General features: G+C 25.9%; 1 protein-coding gene across 3 annotated transcripts in view; it reads right to left on the reverse strand.

Annotated features, from left to right (window-relative positions):
• Positions 1-16210, reverse strand: part of LOC119670150 (probable phospholipid-transporting ATPase IH) — a 29311-nt gene that overhangs the window by 10665 nt on the left and 2436 nt on the right. Inside the window, exons 1-2 of one of the 3 annotated variants that reach the window (XM_038080300.1) lie at positions 12932-13051; positions 1762-1972 (exon numbers count right to left, since the gene is read on the reverse strand). In XM_038080300.1, the coding sequence (XP_037936228.1) occupies positions 1762-1972; positions 12932-12967 (247 nt within the window). In that variant the 5' untranslated portion in view covers positions 12968-13051. Of the gene's footprint in view, positions 1-1761; positions 1973-8465; positions 8639-12931; positions 13052-16210 lie in introns of those variants that run through there. The other 2 variants (XM_038080299.1, XM_038080301.1) reach the window with 2 other exon arrangements.

The following is a 16210-nucleotide window of genomic DNA, read 5'->3' on the forward strand; positions in this document are numbered from 1 at the left end:
TAAGCCTAATACCTTTTCTTCTTGATGTATTTACATCCTACATTGATTTTTTAAACTATTATTACTCTTCTTTAGAGGTCATTTCATGAGTATTTTCTGGTAGGCATAGTTCTATTCCGTCAAAAAGATGTTCTGGACTTCAAACTATACTACTATAAATCCATCTGAATAACTTATTATCAAAATTCAAGAGAACCCCTTTTACAAATGATCCAAATGATCACAGACATTATTTACTAAATGTACTTTAGACACTACTAGCGTTTTATCAAGCAAAGAAGAGATATGTTCCGATGGGTATGAACTATAGTAAACTTCTCAGTTGCTTTATTTATATACAAAATTGTCACAATTGAATTAACGAAGTTTTAAAGACAATCAACATTTCTGCACTGTTTGTACTGGTGATATTATTAGCCTATAGTTCTTCAGAAATTAAGAAAATAGGGATGGTTTCCGAAGAAGACCCTAAATCAAAAATTTATATTCGCATATATGGTTGAAAATCTTCTGGATAGTTTTTGGTTTTAATGACACTGTTTTATTGTAAATGAATAAATTATTAAGCAAATGTACGTCGTCAAAATACTTTTTGTGTAAATATTTTAAGTCATTGATCTATAAAGAAGAGTCAACATTGATTTTAGCCTTTAAATCAAATATTGATCGATATATGTAACCATCGTCATTGATCAAATATAGCCTTAAATCCAAGCTTATATAAAACGATGGACAATTGGTGATAAGGAAAAAGGAAGTTTCTAAGACTTATCAAAAAATCATTTTTAATCATTAATACCATAAAATTATGTAACGAATAAATAATGGTTTTCTTTCAAATTAAATTTGTAGACCTTTTAAATAAACACTCTTCTGTTAGATTAGCAGAGATATATAATATTTAACGGTGCTTTCCAATAAAAAAAGTCGGTTTAAAAATAGTATACATTCTTATTTTCCGGCATTTATCAAATATCATTTAATTTTCACAGTACATCAACGAAGCCTCATCATTAACAATTGGGATAATTGCCAATAGATCTCCTGACTAGAAAATACTTATTAAATCTAATTAAATTAACAACTTTAATACTCTCTACAATCGTATAACAGAACACATATGTCGCTACCATAGTATGCAAAACACTGAAATAATTTAGAATGAAAAGATATTAGGATAGATGGAAATAAAAAGAGTACTAGAATCCCGACGGACTTGAACACTAAGACCAAGATTGATATTTTATAATCATAAAACCCAAGAATATTCCAAGAAAAAAGCATGGATGCCTAACGTTGAAGATTTTCTAATTTCGAACTGAGATATAAACCTAAGTTTCTTTTTCTGTTCTTTTTCCAAAACCGAACTTATAAATATCACTGATATTAAAATTAATAAATATAATATACATCATTAAAGTCATTATCCTCTTTTATAGAAGAGATTATAAATTATGTAAAGAATCTGATTTTGTTTGAGTTTTTGAATGTTTAAAGAAATCATTATTAAGGTTATATATGTTTTTGAACTGCAAATCAATTTTCATCAAGTTCAAGTAATGATCAATGGCATGATCAAAAAATATATAATACTTTTATAAATTAACACCTTTATTACACGTGTCGTACACAGAACTGAATATAAATATATATATATGTAATTCATTTTATAAATCAATGATTTATATTTTATAATTATTGATAAGGTTCTATTTTATAATACTTAAATAAATTATTTAGTAATATATATTATAGGCTTACCAATTAGAAGGGAAATTATTGTCATTACTAAAAAATAAAAATTGGCAATTCGTCGAAATTGTTCGAAAAGATTTTGTGGCAAAAAAGTGATTAATGTATATTTTGTAGATTTGATGCGATTAAACTGCTTATTTCCCTTCTTCTTCTTAACTTCATCATCTCCGCCAATTTTTATCTGTAACCAGTCATTTATTGTGCTGACGCGTGAACCCTAAAAAATAAATAAATAAAAAAAATAAAATTAATAAATTTAAATTAAAACCAATATAATTTATTACATAGAAAATTTATAAAAAATTTATTATCAAATATTACGAATAAAATACGAATGAGATAAGATAATTAATGATTTTATTATAAAAAAGAAAGCCAGCTAAAGATATGTCGTAAAAGTTATATTTAATTTTATTTTAATATTTTATATCATTGATAAATCAAATATGATTAAAATGAATTATTATTAAAAAAAATTTGTATAATATTTCTATTAAAAAAAGAAGTGTATTTATGAAAAGTTCTTATATTAATATTTTAAATAAATATTTGTTAACAATTTCTTTAAATAGTTCTCTTTAAAGTCTTTAATACTTTATTAATTATTTTTTAAAATAATTACATTGTTTTTATTTTAATAGCTTTTTATAGAAATTTAATAAATAATAATTGGTAACCATATAAGCAAAAACTATACTAATGAAATTGTCTTTGGATGGCAAATTAATTTAATTATTTTTGGATAATGCGCTCTCTTTAACACGATAATTATTTTAATTTTTGATTATATAAATAAAAAATAAAAAATTTATAAACTTCGCAATTTTGTAATTTTTCAATGTATTATACCATACATATATAAAAATTAAAATATTAAGAAATTAGTTTAGACATGCAAGCAATGCTCAGATGCGTTTAAAATAATTACAAATAATAATTTTAAATTACAAATATTTACTTTAAAATACTTTAATGACATAAGCCTTGGAGAAATATAAAAAAGTATTTATTACGTCTTGGGTTGGTCTATTTTAGTAGCGTAGTTGATGTTTTGTTGTAAAAAATCTGTCTATAAAAATCTTAGTCTTAAAAATCAACCTGCACGCTTGATAAAGGACATTTTTTTAAGATCTATGTTTAGTATATCCGTCACGCTTCTTAGTTCGTGGACTTCCATATTGAAAAGACTTAGTCTTGTTAAGTCCAAGCATTTGCAAAAAAAAAGTTTTAAGTTTTCTTCTTGTTTCTCCCCTGCAGCTTCTCCATTTCTAGTTTAAAGAGATGATAGGAATTTTACATGCATACTGCCCACCTTTATTTGGATCTACAAAGCAGAATTTTCATTATCCAAAAAATTGTAGCTTGGCCGTGTTACTTTAAATTTATACACCCACATTGACAAAAATATATGAGTACAACTAAAAAAAAAAACTGCAAACTTCTGTCAGATCCCAAGATTGATCTGGTTGAAAATGACTAAGAACGTATGTATAAGTCAGCTGCTTCAATTAAAACGTAACATACTCAAAACTATAGTATCAGTACTGACGGATCGCCGCGTACTAGAAAAATACGCTTTGAGACTAGATCTGGCATGTAATGACTTTTGTTAGAGTTATGGCAATCAGTTATTGTTCACTAATGGGACCTTTTTCTTACTAACCTGACATAATTGTCATCTTGTCAGGTTAGTTCACTTTCACTTGAATGAGGTCGTTGCACTTTTCAGCGGTATTTGTACGCTTACTACTACCGTCCTTTTCAGAATTCTTGTGGTCTGCATATAAACAATACGATGTTGTAAAACAATACGATGTAAAATCTATCCATAAAGGATCTATAATTCTTAACTAACACAAACAGTATTTTTTTTTTGAAGATGGAGGCGGCGCACATAAATTTTTTCAGTTTTGAGAATATTTTTGGTATAAACTTTCGCGTATAGTCGTCAGTTTCGAGTCGAAACCGATATCGCAGAGTAGAAGTTTTAATGTAAGTAAAGACTAATTTTGTTTAAATTTAATAGATGTTAAAAAGAAATAATCTATTACGAACAAAATTATAAAAACAGTTTTAAAGTTTTCTGAATACAAAAATACAACATTAGAATTCTACTAGTTACAAAATATAATGACTTAGTCGATTAAGTTCATTTAACTTTAACTTTAATAAATTATAAATAATTTCGTAATATTATACAAATATAATATACATTATTTATTTATTTCGTAATATTATACAAATATAATATACATTATTTATTGCAATTCATTTTAATGAGCATAAATTGTATATCTAAATAACTACAATCGTAGGAAATTTAATTAAACTTTATCTTTAATCGTAATTTAATTTTTATATTAATTAAAATTGGTATCTGATGAAAGTCAACAAAAAGTTTTTTCTTTTAATTATTATTTAATTTAACGTTAAAGACAAATATTATTAAAATTCAATTGTACACTGCCCATCTTCACATCTGTAAGTTCACATATTAAATTTAGTAAAAATTCCACTTGAGTTCAACTGCATCACAATTTATTCACATGGGGTTTCCCTTTTTTATGCAACGCAATCTTGTTACTTTTCATGCCTGCTAATTTGATTTGTACTATAAATTTGAATTTAATTTAAAGACAAATATTTATGTATTAAAAAAGGCGCATTGTATGGGTTTGACCTTACTAATTCAATGTAGGCTATATATAGTTCAAACGAGTATAAAATAAACGACTTTAAAATTGAACATTCCCTGAAGATGACTATCGAAGATAGTCGAAATATTGGAAAAATATTTTAATAAAATATAAAATGTTTTTAAATAAAAATGAAAAAACTGGTCTACATTTTAATAGACCAATTAGCCCGTTAATAAATTATTAAACGAATATATTGAAAAAATTAAAAGTAATAGATAGTTTTAATAAAAATTAGAAATAAAAATGTTTTATATAATACAGCACTCAAAATAAAAAGAAAGTGCTAGCTAACTAGGCCAAAGCGTAACAAAGACAAGCACAAGAACAATTTTAAAAACAAACAAAAGTGCTAACTGAAAGCACAAAAAATTGGAAGAACATAACACAAAAGCGATCAAAAGTGCTGTCTTATTACACCAAAAACGATTTCTTGTATAAAAAAAGAATTGTATAAATATTTGATTGTATAAACATTTAATTTATACAATTAAATTAATATTAAAAATATTTATATAATATACTTTATGTTTTATCTGTTAAATCAATGAAGGATGAATGAAGGAAATATTTGAATAAATTTTTTTCTAACTTTATTTGAATATTTAAATAGACAAATAAAGACTTTTAACTAAGTTAATAACAAATAAATCAAAATTATTTAATTATATACGAGAAGTTATAGAAATATTTTTGCAAAATTTTCGTGTGCAATAAAGCCCATTTAAAAAGTGTTCAAATATTAATAATTGAGGCCAAATTTGTCATATAATTTTAGTACATTTGAGTGTATCTCTACATCACTATTCGTCAGCAGAAATGAAAAATTTAAATATTGCAAAATTATTTATTAATAAAAATTCATTAAACAAATATAAAATAAGAAAGCATTTAACCTTTCACCGTCAAACGTCAAACAAATTGAGCATTCTAAACAATTGGGCTTTTATGTCGACTTTGTGTGAACGCAAAAAAAAGTCAGTAATAGATCATATACTATACTAATATGTATATAAAAGTCATATATGTATATACGTATTTATATACGTGTTTGAGGTGTATCTTATATAATTTACATTTTTTCTAACAGTTGTGAGTACTTGTGATTACATTGTTTTTTTTTGGGATTTTTATTGTAACAATAACTTTCAGGTCGTTACTGTGAGTTATATTAATTATCACCTAAATTTGTTTTTAATACATTTTAAAATTATGTACACAAATTCGCACAATTTTTTTTTTTATTTTATATAGTAATAATATTGTTAAATTTTGAAAAAATATTTACCTAAGTCATTTGAGGTAGTAAAGCATTTCGCGAGGCTTTTTGAAATGCATGATCTTTACTTTGGTGTAATTTTCATAGTCAATAAAAATATTACAAACCATTTTATACTACAAGTGATTGTAATTTTTTTTTTTAAATAATTTTTAAAAATTTGATTTAAGATAAAATGCCTAATTTTAATATTTATTATTAAGTTTCTGTGATGCAATTAACTTTCTTCTGCAGGCAAGATTTTTTTTAATCAAAATAAAACAAAGCTGAAAATTTTAACACCGAAAGAGCACCGAAAATAAAAAACAATTAAATAGTTTTTATTTTTTATTCATCATCAATCATTTAAACTTTCACATAAATTTTAATTTCACCAAAGCAAGAAATCTCACGATTATAATCGAATTACACCCTCACAACGCGAAAATAATATTTTTATACATCCAGTTACATTGTAATTTTTTATCTTATTTATTTTTTTCAGATATTATTAAATACAAATTTTATTAACGTAAAATTTAATTTAATAAATTTTTTTAAAGTGTAGTCAAATTTCCATCTCTCGAACTGAATAGAGTGCAACAGAATTTAGAGAAGAAATTACATACAAATACAAAAAATTTCTTTAACTTGACGTCTCCATAAGTTGAACCTTTTCTTTGCAAAATGGTACTTCGAGTTATGAAAATTTAACTGTATATATAGTATATTAGACGCAATGCAAAAAAGAAATTCCCAAAATAACTTCCTTATTAGTATCTTCAGAATATATCTATCAGTTAAAACTGTTAACTATAATAACGAATAATTAAAATAGAAAATACTAATTGTTACCAATAGCCCTCATGTTCAAGTAACTTCTGGAACATATAAAGTAGAATAGCAAATGGTCAGAGGTATATACCCAAGAGTTGAAAAAGGCGCAACCTAAAATCTTACAAAAAAATTTTTAAATTAAATAAAAAACTGCAAATACACTTGAAAAATGTTTAAGATATACAAAACACTCTTAACCACATATTTTATTTATTTAATATTTATTTATTTAATATTTATTTATTTAATATTTATTTATTTAATATTTCTTTATTTAAATAAACTTGTATAAAAATAAAAAAAAAATCGAATAAAAAAATTGTTTGGCCTCTATCTATCTAAGTGAATGATTCTCAACCAGTGATCCGGTGAAGATAGTTAATAATGATCCGTGAATATAATTTAACTAGTACCTTAAATATTCTTTGTAGTATCACAAAGGGCTCATGTTAGGTTTAATTTTCATCTAACGGACAAAACTGATACTATTATTTACAATTGTATTCATTAAAAAATATTTACTCAATATTCATATTCATTGTTAATTATTAACATTCAAATTATTTGTACAATCGTTTTTATATAAATAATTTTGAAAGTAAACAAATATTTATTGATAATATTTTTTATTTTGATTTTATCAGCAGCGAGTTCATAAGCTACATATCGCCTTTACCCTAAATGAAGAACCTGCACTGGGACCACTGCCTCTTCTAATTATAGGACAACATGGAGATAGGCGCGGCCTTCGATTTTGAATCTCTTAGTACATGCCTACCGGAGCTGGAAAAAGATACACCTGGACCTGTTGTGTCTATGTCCAGGTATGTCTAGAACTATTAGGCTCCACATTCATTAACACGCTTTAACGGTACTTGCATTTATCAATGCATCCAGTGGGTAACTATGCTTCTACTTACTGTTACGAGGGGTGTGTAATGAAAATGGATTTCTTATATAATTGAATAGGAGGCATTTTTCCGTCCACTTCACCTATCTTCTTATTCAGTTTTTTTACTATAGTTAACACTTTGGTTTTGTTTATTATTTTGTATACATTTAAGCTAATTTGATCACCGACTACAAAAGTGAATGAAATATGAGAATTTTTTTTCATTACGAGTATATGAATTTAATAGTGCTATTTATATGCACTGTTTGAAAAGAATCGTTAACATATTGTTTATTTTGTATTTCATTGGAAAATAAATATATCTACAAATTCTCTTTATAATAAATATATTTTAGTTCTAAAGACACACACCAGACCTGGTAAAAACGAGGAAAAGCTGAGTAAAATTAAGCATTTAAATTAGTTTTTATAACAATTTACGTACAGTTTTCTGCATTTAGTGAATTGAAATTTTACTCATGCCTTGATGCTGTTGTAAAAGTTATAAAACCAATATATACACAATATTTTTCTATTTTTTATATTTTTTCGTTTTAATATTTACATGGGCATTCTTGATGTCAGAAGGGAACAGTGAACAGCAAAAGTTAAAAATTTATATTAATTTGTTAATAACAAAACACATATTAAATTACTTGACAAAATCCTTATTTGCTTTTCTACACCCACTCAATAAAAGCAGAATTGATACAAATTTTCAATCTGCAGAATTCATCAAGTGTAGCCAGCAGCAAAAATTAATGTACCTAATTTAATCTTCTAAAATTTGAAATAAATAAGTGTGGTATGTGCTAAATAAGTGATTAGAAAACAAATAAACAAAAAATTTGTCAAAAATAATATGTATTACTATCTTTTACCCCGGTTCAATTAACAAAAATGTATATTAGAATAAATACAATTTATAATTGGGTTAGTTAACTTCGTTAACTTTTTCATATATCATAATTTTTATTTATATTTATCATTATTTTTATTATTTTTTTAAAATTTGTTTATTACACACCTTTTGCCATTTCCATGAGATACTATCCTGTACAAAATTTGCAGAATCGTCCTTATTCCATAACGGCACACCGTAGGCCGCGGTATTAACCCTTTGATAACCCGCCAAGTGATCATGTCGCCCAATGAAATTCATTTTTTTCTCTCAATTTAAACAAAAACTCATAAATAAAAACGAATTTGGCGACATATAAAAATTTACATAAATCTCATTTAAAATTTATTTGAAAATTTAGGTAGCAGAAAATATATTCAAACACGAGAAGGGAAATCAATTACAAATAAATTTGAATAATATTTTAATTTCTGCAAAAAATTTCAGTTTATTGTGAAGACGCGTCGTGCGGGGTATCATTTGTTTATGCTTTGCAGTTTCTTCAAGACACTAGCATAAAATCACAAAAATAACACCAAATATGCAATATAGGTTAATAAATTAATTTTTTTTAATATATTTAATTATATATCTAATTTGAAATTATTATTAAATTCCGCACCGATATCAATAAACTTTCCACTCCAATCGATAAACAAACTCATTCATCGAATGCCAACGATCGACTGAATAATTTGCAAATATCGTTACACAAAGCAGTAAAATCGGAGCCTCAAGGAATTGTACCGTATGATACATTTTCTTCGCATTTGTTGTTGTTGTTGTTGTTGTTGTTGTTGTTGTGAGGTAGTAGAAAAGTGTTAATTCGCACTTTAATACACAATAGTATTCTATTTATTCATTTTATATGTGTTTTTTTTCAACTACAGTTGCAGTTGTTAACAAAATTAACGAGATATACTTTTGTTACATGCTTAAAACGATTTTATGGGCTTTTTATTAACACCTCACAGTTGATTGAAAACGTTTTTATTTAATTCGGTTTTATTCATTATATTCATTATATTGAAAAGTGCTAAGATACGGAAAATACCGATTGTATGTACATTATTATTTATTGAAAATAAAATCAAAAAATATTATATAAACACCGTTGGAAATTAGCAGTAATTTGCGTCATTCATTTACGTAGTTTTCCGCGTCCATAAATCAATTGATCAATATTATTTACATTTTCCATACTTTTTGTTATTGTTTTTGCTTCTACATTTTGTAATCTTCAGTAAAAACAGTTATTTTTCACGCTTTCGTTTCATCATTCATGGTACCATGAATCGAAGCAAATTTCGAAGTAAGCACTCCATACACTCCAAATCATCTGTCTTTGATCTGTTTTTTTTTTATCTGGTTTTGTTGTTGTCGCGTGTACGGTTTTTAGTTGTTTCTGTCTTTGCTAACTACTCGACACTCAACGCAATTCTTCCGAGGAACTAGTTTACACCCAACACTTTCCCAACGACGAATGTGAACTGAACTTGACATGAAACTTAGCTTCGTTTGTGATCTCTTGCAAGCAAAACATTTTGTGTTTTTTCTTGCAAAAAAAAAAAATAAACCAAACCAAAGCCTACTGGCGGCATTTACGCTCTTAATTTCTTGTTGTGCATTGTGTTTGTTCGCCTTTTTCGGAGAGCGTTTTTGAGTTTTGTTTTGATTTACTATAGTACGAAAAAAAAACTGTAAAAAATAAACAGTTTTAGTGTTTATGGCTTAAATGTAAGCTCTGCAATTGTACTTCATCCAAAAATATAAAAAGCGATTTTTTTTAAAGCTTTAGATGTTTGAACTTTGTTTGAGCGAGGGTTGCTTAATAAATTTTTTTTAATAATAATATTGAGATGTACTTCATGTGTCTTGTAGAAACGTTATCGAGTTAACACAATATTATTAAAATATTAAGTTTAATAGCAAGGATATTGTCAGAACATTGTATATTAGAATAATTTAGTTGTTAATAAATTGTGCAGCATTACAACAACAAACCCTTATATATGACAATAATAAATATGTATTAGGACATTTAAACTTTACGATATGGCAACACTATTTGGAAGAATTGAAAAATATAGAGTGGTGGTGATCAATATATCTTAATATATGAGATACATCATCTTAGCGATCAGTACATCGAATTATTGCTACTTGATAATCGAATATTTTCTTTTTAATTATTTATACATGGACTATTTATACAATAGTCCAACTATAGTATATATCATTAGTACATATATTTTATGTACACTTATAAAATATATGTACTAATGATATATACTATAGTTGGACTACTATTAAGGCCATTATTACAGATATACAAACGTTTTCGGTAACTCAGTAAAGTGATAAAACGTTTTATGTTTATTTTTGTGAAATTCCATTATTCCCGAATTAACAAATTACCAAAACATCAGGTCCGAAATTTTTTTCATTAGTTGGTAAAACCAGGGTTTGAAATTGTTTGACTATTTTCAAGCAATTATTTTTGACTACAAAAATAAAATAAGCAAAATGCAAATGCAACAGCATTTTATATATAAAATATTATCATTACAATAATTTCGAACTATGTATATTTTCAGACCGAAGTTGTTAACACTTAAAATGACACATTAAATATGAAAATAGTTAAGCCCAACCCTAATTTAAAATAACTATAACAAAACTAATTTATGTTATTAGTACCTATAAACTTGTATATAACTTTTGTAATTGTACATAAGTATATAATATATACGTATACATAAAATTCCCCATCACGGCATTGAGACTACAGACTAGAGCTGTTCATATTCGGTTTTACGGAGTATTCGGAGAATCCGATTAATAGTAAACGAAGTCTCCGGTGTTGAAAATAAAATCGGTTTTTTTGTATATCCGGAGTCTTCGGATATCAGAATTTGTAATTATTATGCGACGTGAAATTATTCGGAAATAAACACAATTTTTTTTAACGATGATTTTTATAATAGAATTTTTGTTATTGGTTGTACAATTTTGTGATATTGATCTCTATGTATATTACATAATTAATTTCATTATAATAAATACATATATATATACTAATTGTATTCATAAATATTGTTTTAAATTATCTGCATATGTGTACAAATAAACAATAAATGTTTATTGATTTATATGACTTTTTATATAAAATATTAAGAAACTTATATATAATAGCGTGTGTTATCGTTTCCATAAACATAAAGCTACTATATATAAAATATATATTATATTCAATTAAAAAATCATATTAATCAATATTACTAAACACTATTTAAAAAGGGGAATTTTTTTCGAACCTTGAATTTATATCGTTTATACCTATTTATATTACCTGTAATAAGATATCAATATGTACTTAATCAGTGGCGTAACTACATTTTTTAGGCCTGTAAGCAAATTCTAACTAAGGGGCCCCTACCAACATATTAAGGGGCCCCTATTTTTATACTGTTTACACGAAAAAATGTGAAAAGGATATATAAGGTTTGTCAAGATTTTCGTAACGCATTAAAGGAAACGTCGGAAATACCATTAAGTATATATCAGTACAATATATACATACTTTTTCAGTTCAAACTACTTTCTCAGCTTTGAACTCTTCGAATGAAACTTTTGTTCACCATTTGATTTGGTTGAAATTGGACGTCTATTTCTTGTAACTGTGATATAAACTTAACAATCGGATATGAGGTTTCCCCTTTTTTAATAAAGGTATTCAAATTCAATTTGGTGTATACAGTACTGATATTTGCAAAAGACAACGTACAAAATTATTTTCAAATGGGTTTAAATCTAGATATAGCTTCCATATAAACACATATTAAGACACATTAAGACACATATTTTTCTTAGAAAAACTTTTTTATTTTATAAATAGGTTTAATATTTTATTTGAAGTACTTACATATTATGTACTTTAAATTTAAAATTTACGTATCTTTTATAAAATGCAATATGAAATTATTCCAACAAAAAACGTTTCGTCCCACTTTTGAGAATTTATTAAAAATAAATACAATGAATACAAAAACTTATGGTGGGGCTCCCTAAATTCGGGGGCCCGAAAGCGTTGCTTCCAGTTGCTTCCCTGTAGTTACGCCACTGTACTTAATGTACTCTGAATCACAACTGATTTTTTTTTTCTAAATAATATTTGAGATAAATAATTCTATATATTTTAATCTAAGGTAATAATGTTTAAGTATAATTAATAAAAATAATATTTAATTAAATTTTTTAATTTCTCTGTATGTGTATTTTTTACAATTATGTAGGCATATTTTTTTCAGGTATTAATAATGTAAATTAAGCATAGAAAGCTTTTGAAGTGATAATAAAAAAGCTTAAATGGTTTGATTATTTTGAACTCCGATAAGTTATCGTCTTTCAGGAAATCAAATATAAAAACTGACATTTTTAACACAAATATTAAAATATAAATTAGTCACTGGGTAAAAATTAAATATTTTAAGTTATGCGTCAATACATTTTTACACTTTAAGAATTTTATACATGATTTATGTATAATTTATTTGTTTAAAAGTAATCGAATACTTAAACAACACACTCACCCTTCGTCCTAAAACTTTGTTAAAGAAATTATCCATTTTGTAAGTAAGCAAAGGCACATATCCTTAACACCACAGCATAAACTTATTTTACAAACACTTAAGTTTTACTTGAATTCAAATCTTTTTAATTATTTATATAATAATTAAAGATTTTATTTCTTAAAATAGCATTTAGTTTTATAAAACTATGAAATAAAATTAATTTATTTAATAAAAATAGCTTATAACCAAACGCGAAAGTGAAACACTACTAAAACGATTATATTTTTTTAACAATTTTATCGCGTTTAAGGTGCAATAGAGCCAAACGTGCTGAAGCTAAAACTTATCGCAGATACTAAAAAATATTAGAAAATTTGGCAGTTTATTGGAAATTAAAGAATTCCATTGTAGGTATTATCGAAAATTGCCCAATTCGTAAGTAATTATCAATTTTTCAATAAGCGATAAGGTGATATGACCTCACACACTTCGGGTTTTATATAAATGTACGCGATTGCCGACATTTAAGCGAGTACATAAACTTGGTTTGCAAAGTCTGCAATTCTATAATAAATCCCTTAGCAAGTTGGTCTCTTTAATAACCGTACTGAGTGTATTACTGGTGCATAGAATTATATGTACGAATAGTATATCTACTCAGATAAGATGACATATCAGTATTCTTATCTGCTTACTGATAAAATTGTCAAGTATATCTTTTTTTTCTTGATCTCACATATAAATTTTTGCAATTTGTTTTTATTTTTACATTGTTTTTTACTACAATTTTTTTTATTACTGTAATATTTATTTAAATTTAATTTTAGAAATAGTTTTAGTTGTATGATTATAACTTTAGATAATTCCTTTGGTATATAACAATTCTAAACAGCAAATCGCATGACTAATTTTAAAAGTCATGTTTTAAAATAAAAATACATTTCTTAAAGAATTCTTTAATAAACACTATGGATAATCAATTATATATATACCATTTATAATCATAGTCCACCAATGACGCCATTCTTATATTGCGTCAATTATTTTAAAGATAACTCAGCTGTAGAAGTATTTAAAAAGACTCCACCCCTGATATCAACCTAATATTATATGTTTTATTTATAAACAAAAATTCAAAAATATCTAAAAAATTTATTATTATGTTGAAGCTATTTGAGCCAGTGCACTTGAGCACTTTCACTCTTTTTTAACTCGAGGTATATTCAAAACCCCTCTTTACACCTTGACTGGATTATTGTTAATCACTTCATCAGACTAAGCAATAATTGACCTCAGATCTGCATACCACCCCGAGGAGCCTGTAACCATTCTGAGATTTGATAACGCGGTGTTGGTAAGTCTTATTTTGTGTTGTATCTAGTCTATAAAATTTTTTTATATATTCAAGGAAATATATATATAATTTTAAATATAATTAAATATGTTTTAAATTTTACTTTATATTAGTTATGACATTAGTGACTATTTTAATTAATACAAACTTCTTTCTGTATTTAATAGAGAGGTTTCGAACAGTAGTCAATGGTTAATAGAAAATTTTTGGTAAAAAATTTGGAAGAAATAATTCCAAGACCACTGATGATGGGTATTTGGCAAAACTCGAAGCAGCTATATGGTCAGCCAAACATTCAAAAAAATAAAATAAATAAAAATTTTGTTGTTTTAATTCACTACTGCTTAAACATTTTGTTTTGAACTTTTTAGTATTGAAAACAATGGATTATCATTTATTTAAGTCTTGAAAATAAAGTGTTTTATTTTTATTTTTTTATAAAAATAATTTTCGTTTTAGAATGGGTTTTCGTCTTTTTTAAAAATATTGAATACTACCTTTAATTCTTAAGTTGCACTATAAACAAATTGTAAAAAGCATCCAGTTTTATTTCTTTAAATAAATAAATGAAATCTATATATATTCATATATAGTAAGTAATATAGCACTGTTACTAGTTACTCTAGTGGTTCGATTAAAAAACAAACCATCGCTCTAGCTGTTCAATTCAATCTTGTTAAAAACAAATAGAAAATATTAAAACCGATACTATTTACAAAAACGAAAAATAGATCACAAACGGAGTTTTCTTAATGGGTCGACTCAATGCCACTAAAATCACGGAAATACAGTTCACTAAAAAGTTGCAGGCGCTTAAATGACGGAAATTCGATTCAATAACATTAAAAGGCGGAGATTCGTCTAAGAACAGCTATGTATTCAAAAACATAGCCTATAAGAATGGTTATTGGCTAAATTTGAGCCTGATGAGTTGAGCAAACTCATTGATGTAGCGAGGTAATTTTTTTGTCTCTGAATGCATTTGTATACTTTTGACAACACACATAATACCAAGTCTAAGTCTAAACGGATGGACTTTCCATCTAAGTCCGTTAATAAATATATATATATATATATAGTTTATATATGATCAAAAACTGATGGTGTGAATTAAATAACTCACGCTGAAAGGTCATAACTGCTTTTATCATGTCAGTATATCAAAGCCCCGACCCGCTATTTCATTCTAGCTACGCAATTACACTGATATTATAAAAATTAAATCTTCTAAATCAATTAATACAAAATTTTTTGTTTTAAAATGATTAAAAAAATATTATTTATTATTATTTTATTTTTGAAATGACATTATTTAAATTTATATAATTAAAAATAATTTAATACTAGAGAAAAAATGATTACTGACATTATACTGCTATAAAAAATGCAACGAAAAAAAAATTCAATGCGTATTACAAATAATTCTGGTCGAGTATTAGTAGAAACCTGTAAATGATGAACAATGTAATGAGCGTCAAGAAATTAAGAAAATTCTTCAATCAACCAACAGAGGTCATGAAGATCGCAAAGTTAAATTTAAAAAAGATCGACAAGCAAAACATATTGAAAATGAAACACCAGAACAAAGAAATATTAGTTTAGAAAATATAATAAGAGTATAAAGGTATTCTATCTGTCTTGCAAACTCATTGCAAGGTGCACGAAATGCAAGAATGTTATACTAAAATTACAAGAGTGCGAGAACACCTCTGTTGCAGAATTGCAACATTAAAATGAAACAGCTGTTTTTGCAGTTACCACATCTACATAAAGAGCAGCAGATATCGAAACAGCTGTTTTTTTCATTTTTTGCTTTGTTGCAAGCATATAGGTATACATACATACGTTAAGGTATAGCAAGATTACAAGCAATTGCAAGAAACTTTTAGCGTGTGTTTTGTTGTTGTTCATTGCAAGCTTACGTTATCTGTGCACCTTGCAAT

Source organism: Teleopsis dalmanni, chromosome 1 (genome assembly GCF_002237135.1).
Source record: "Teleopsis dalmanni isolate 2A chromosome 1, ASM223713v2, whole genome shotgun sequence".
In the NCBI taxonomy this organism is placed as follows: domain Eukaryota; kingdom Metazoa; phylum Arthropoda; class Insecta; order Diptera; family Diopsidae; genus Teleopsis; species Teleopsis dalmanni.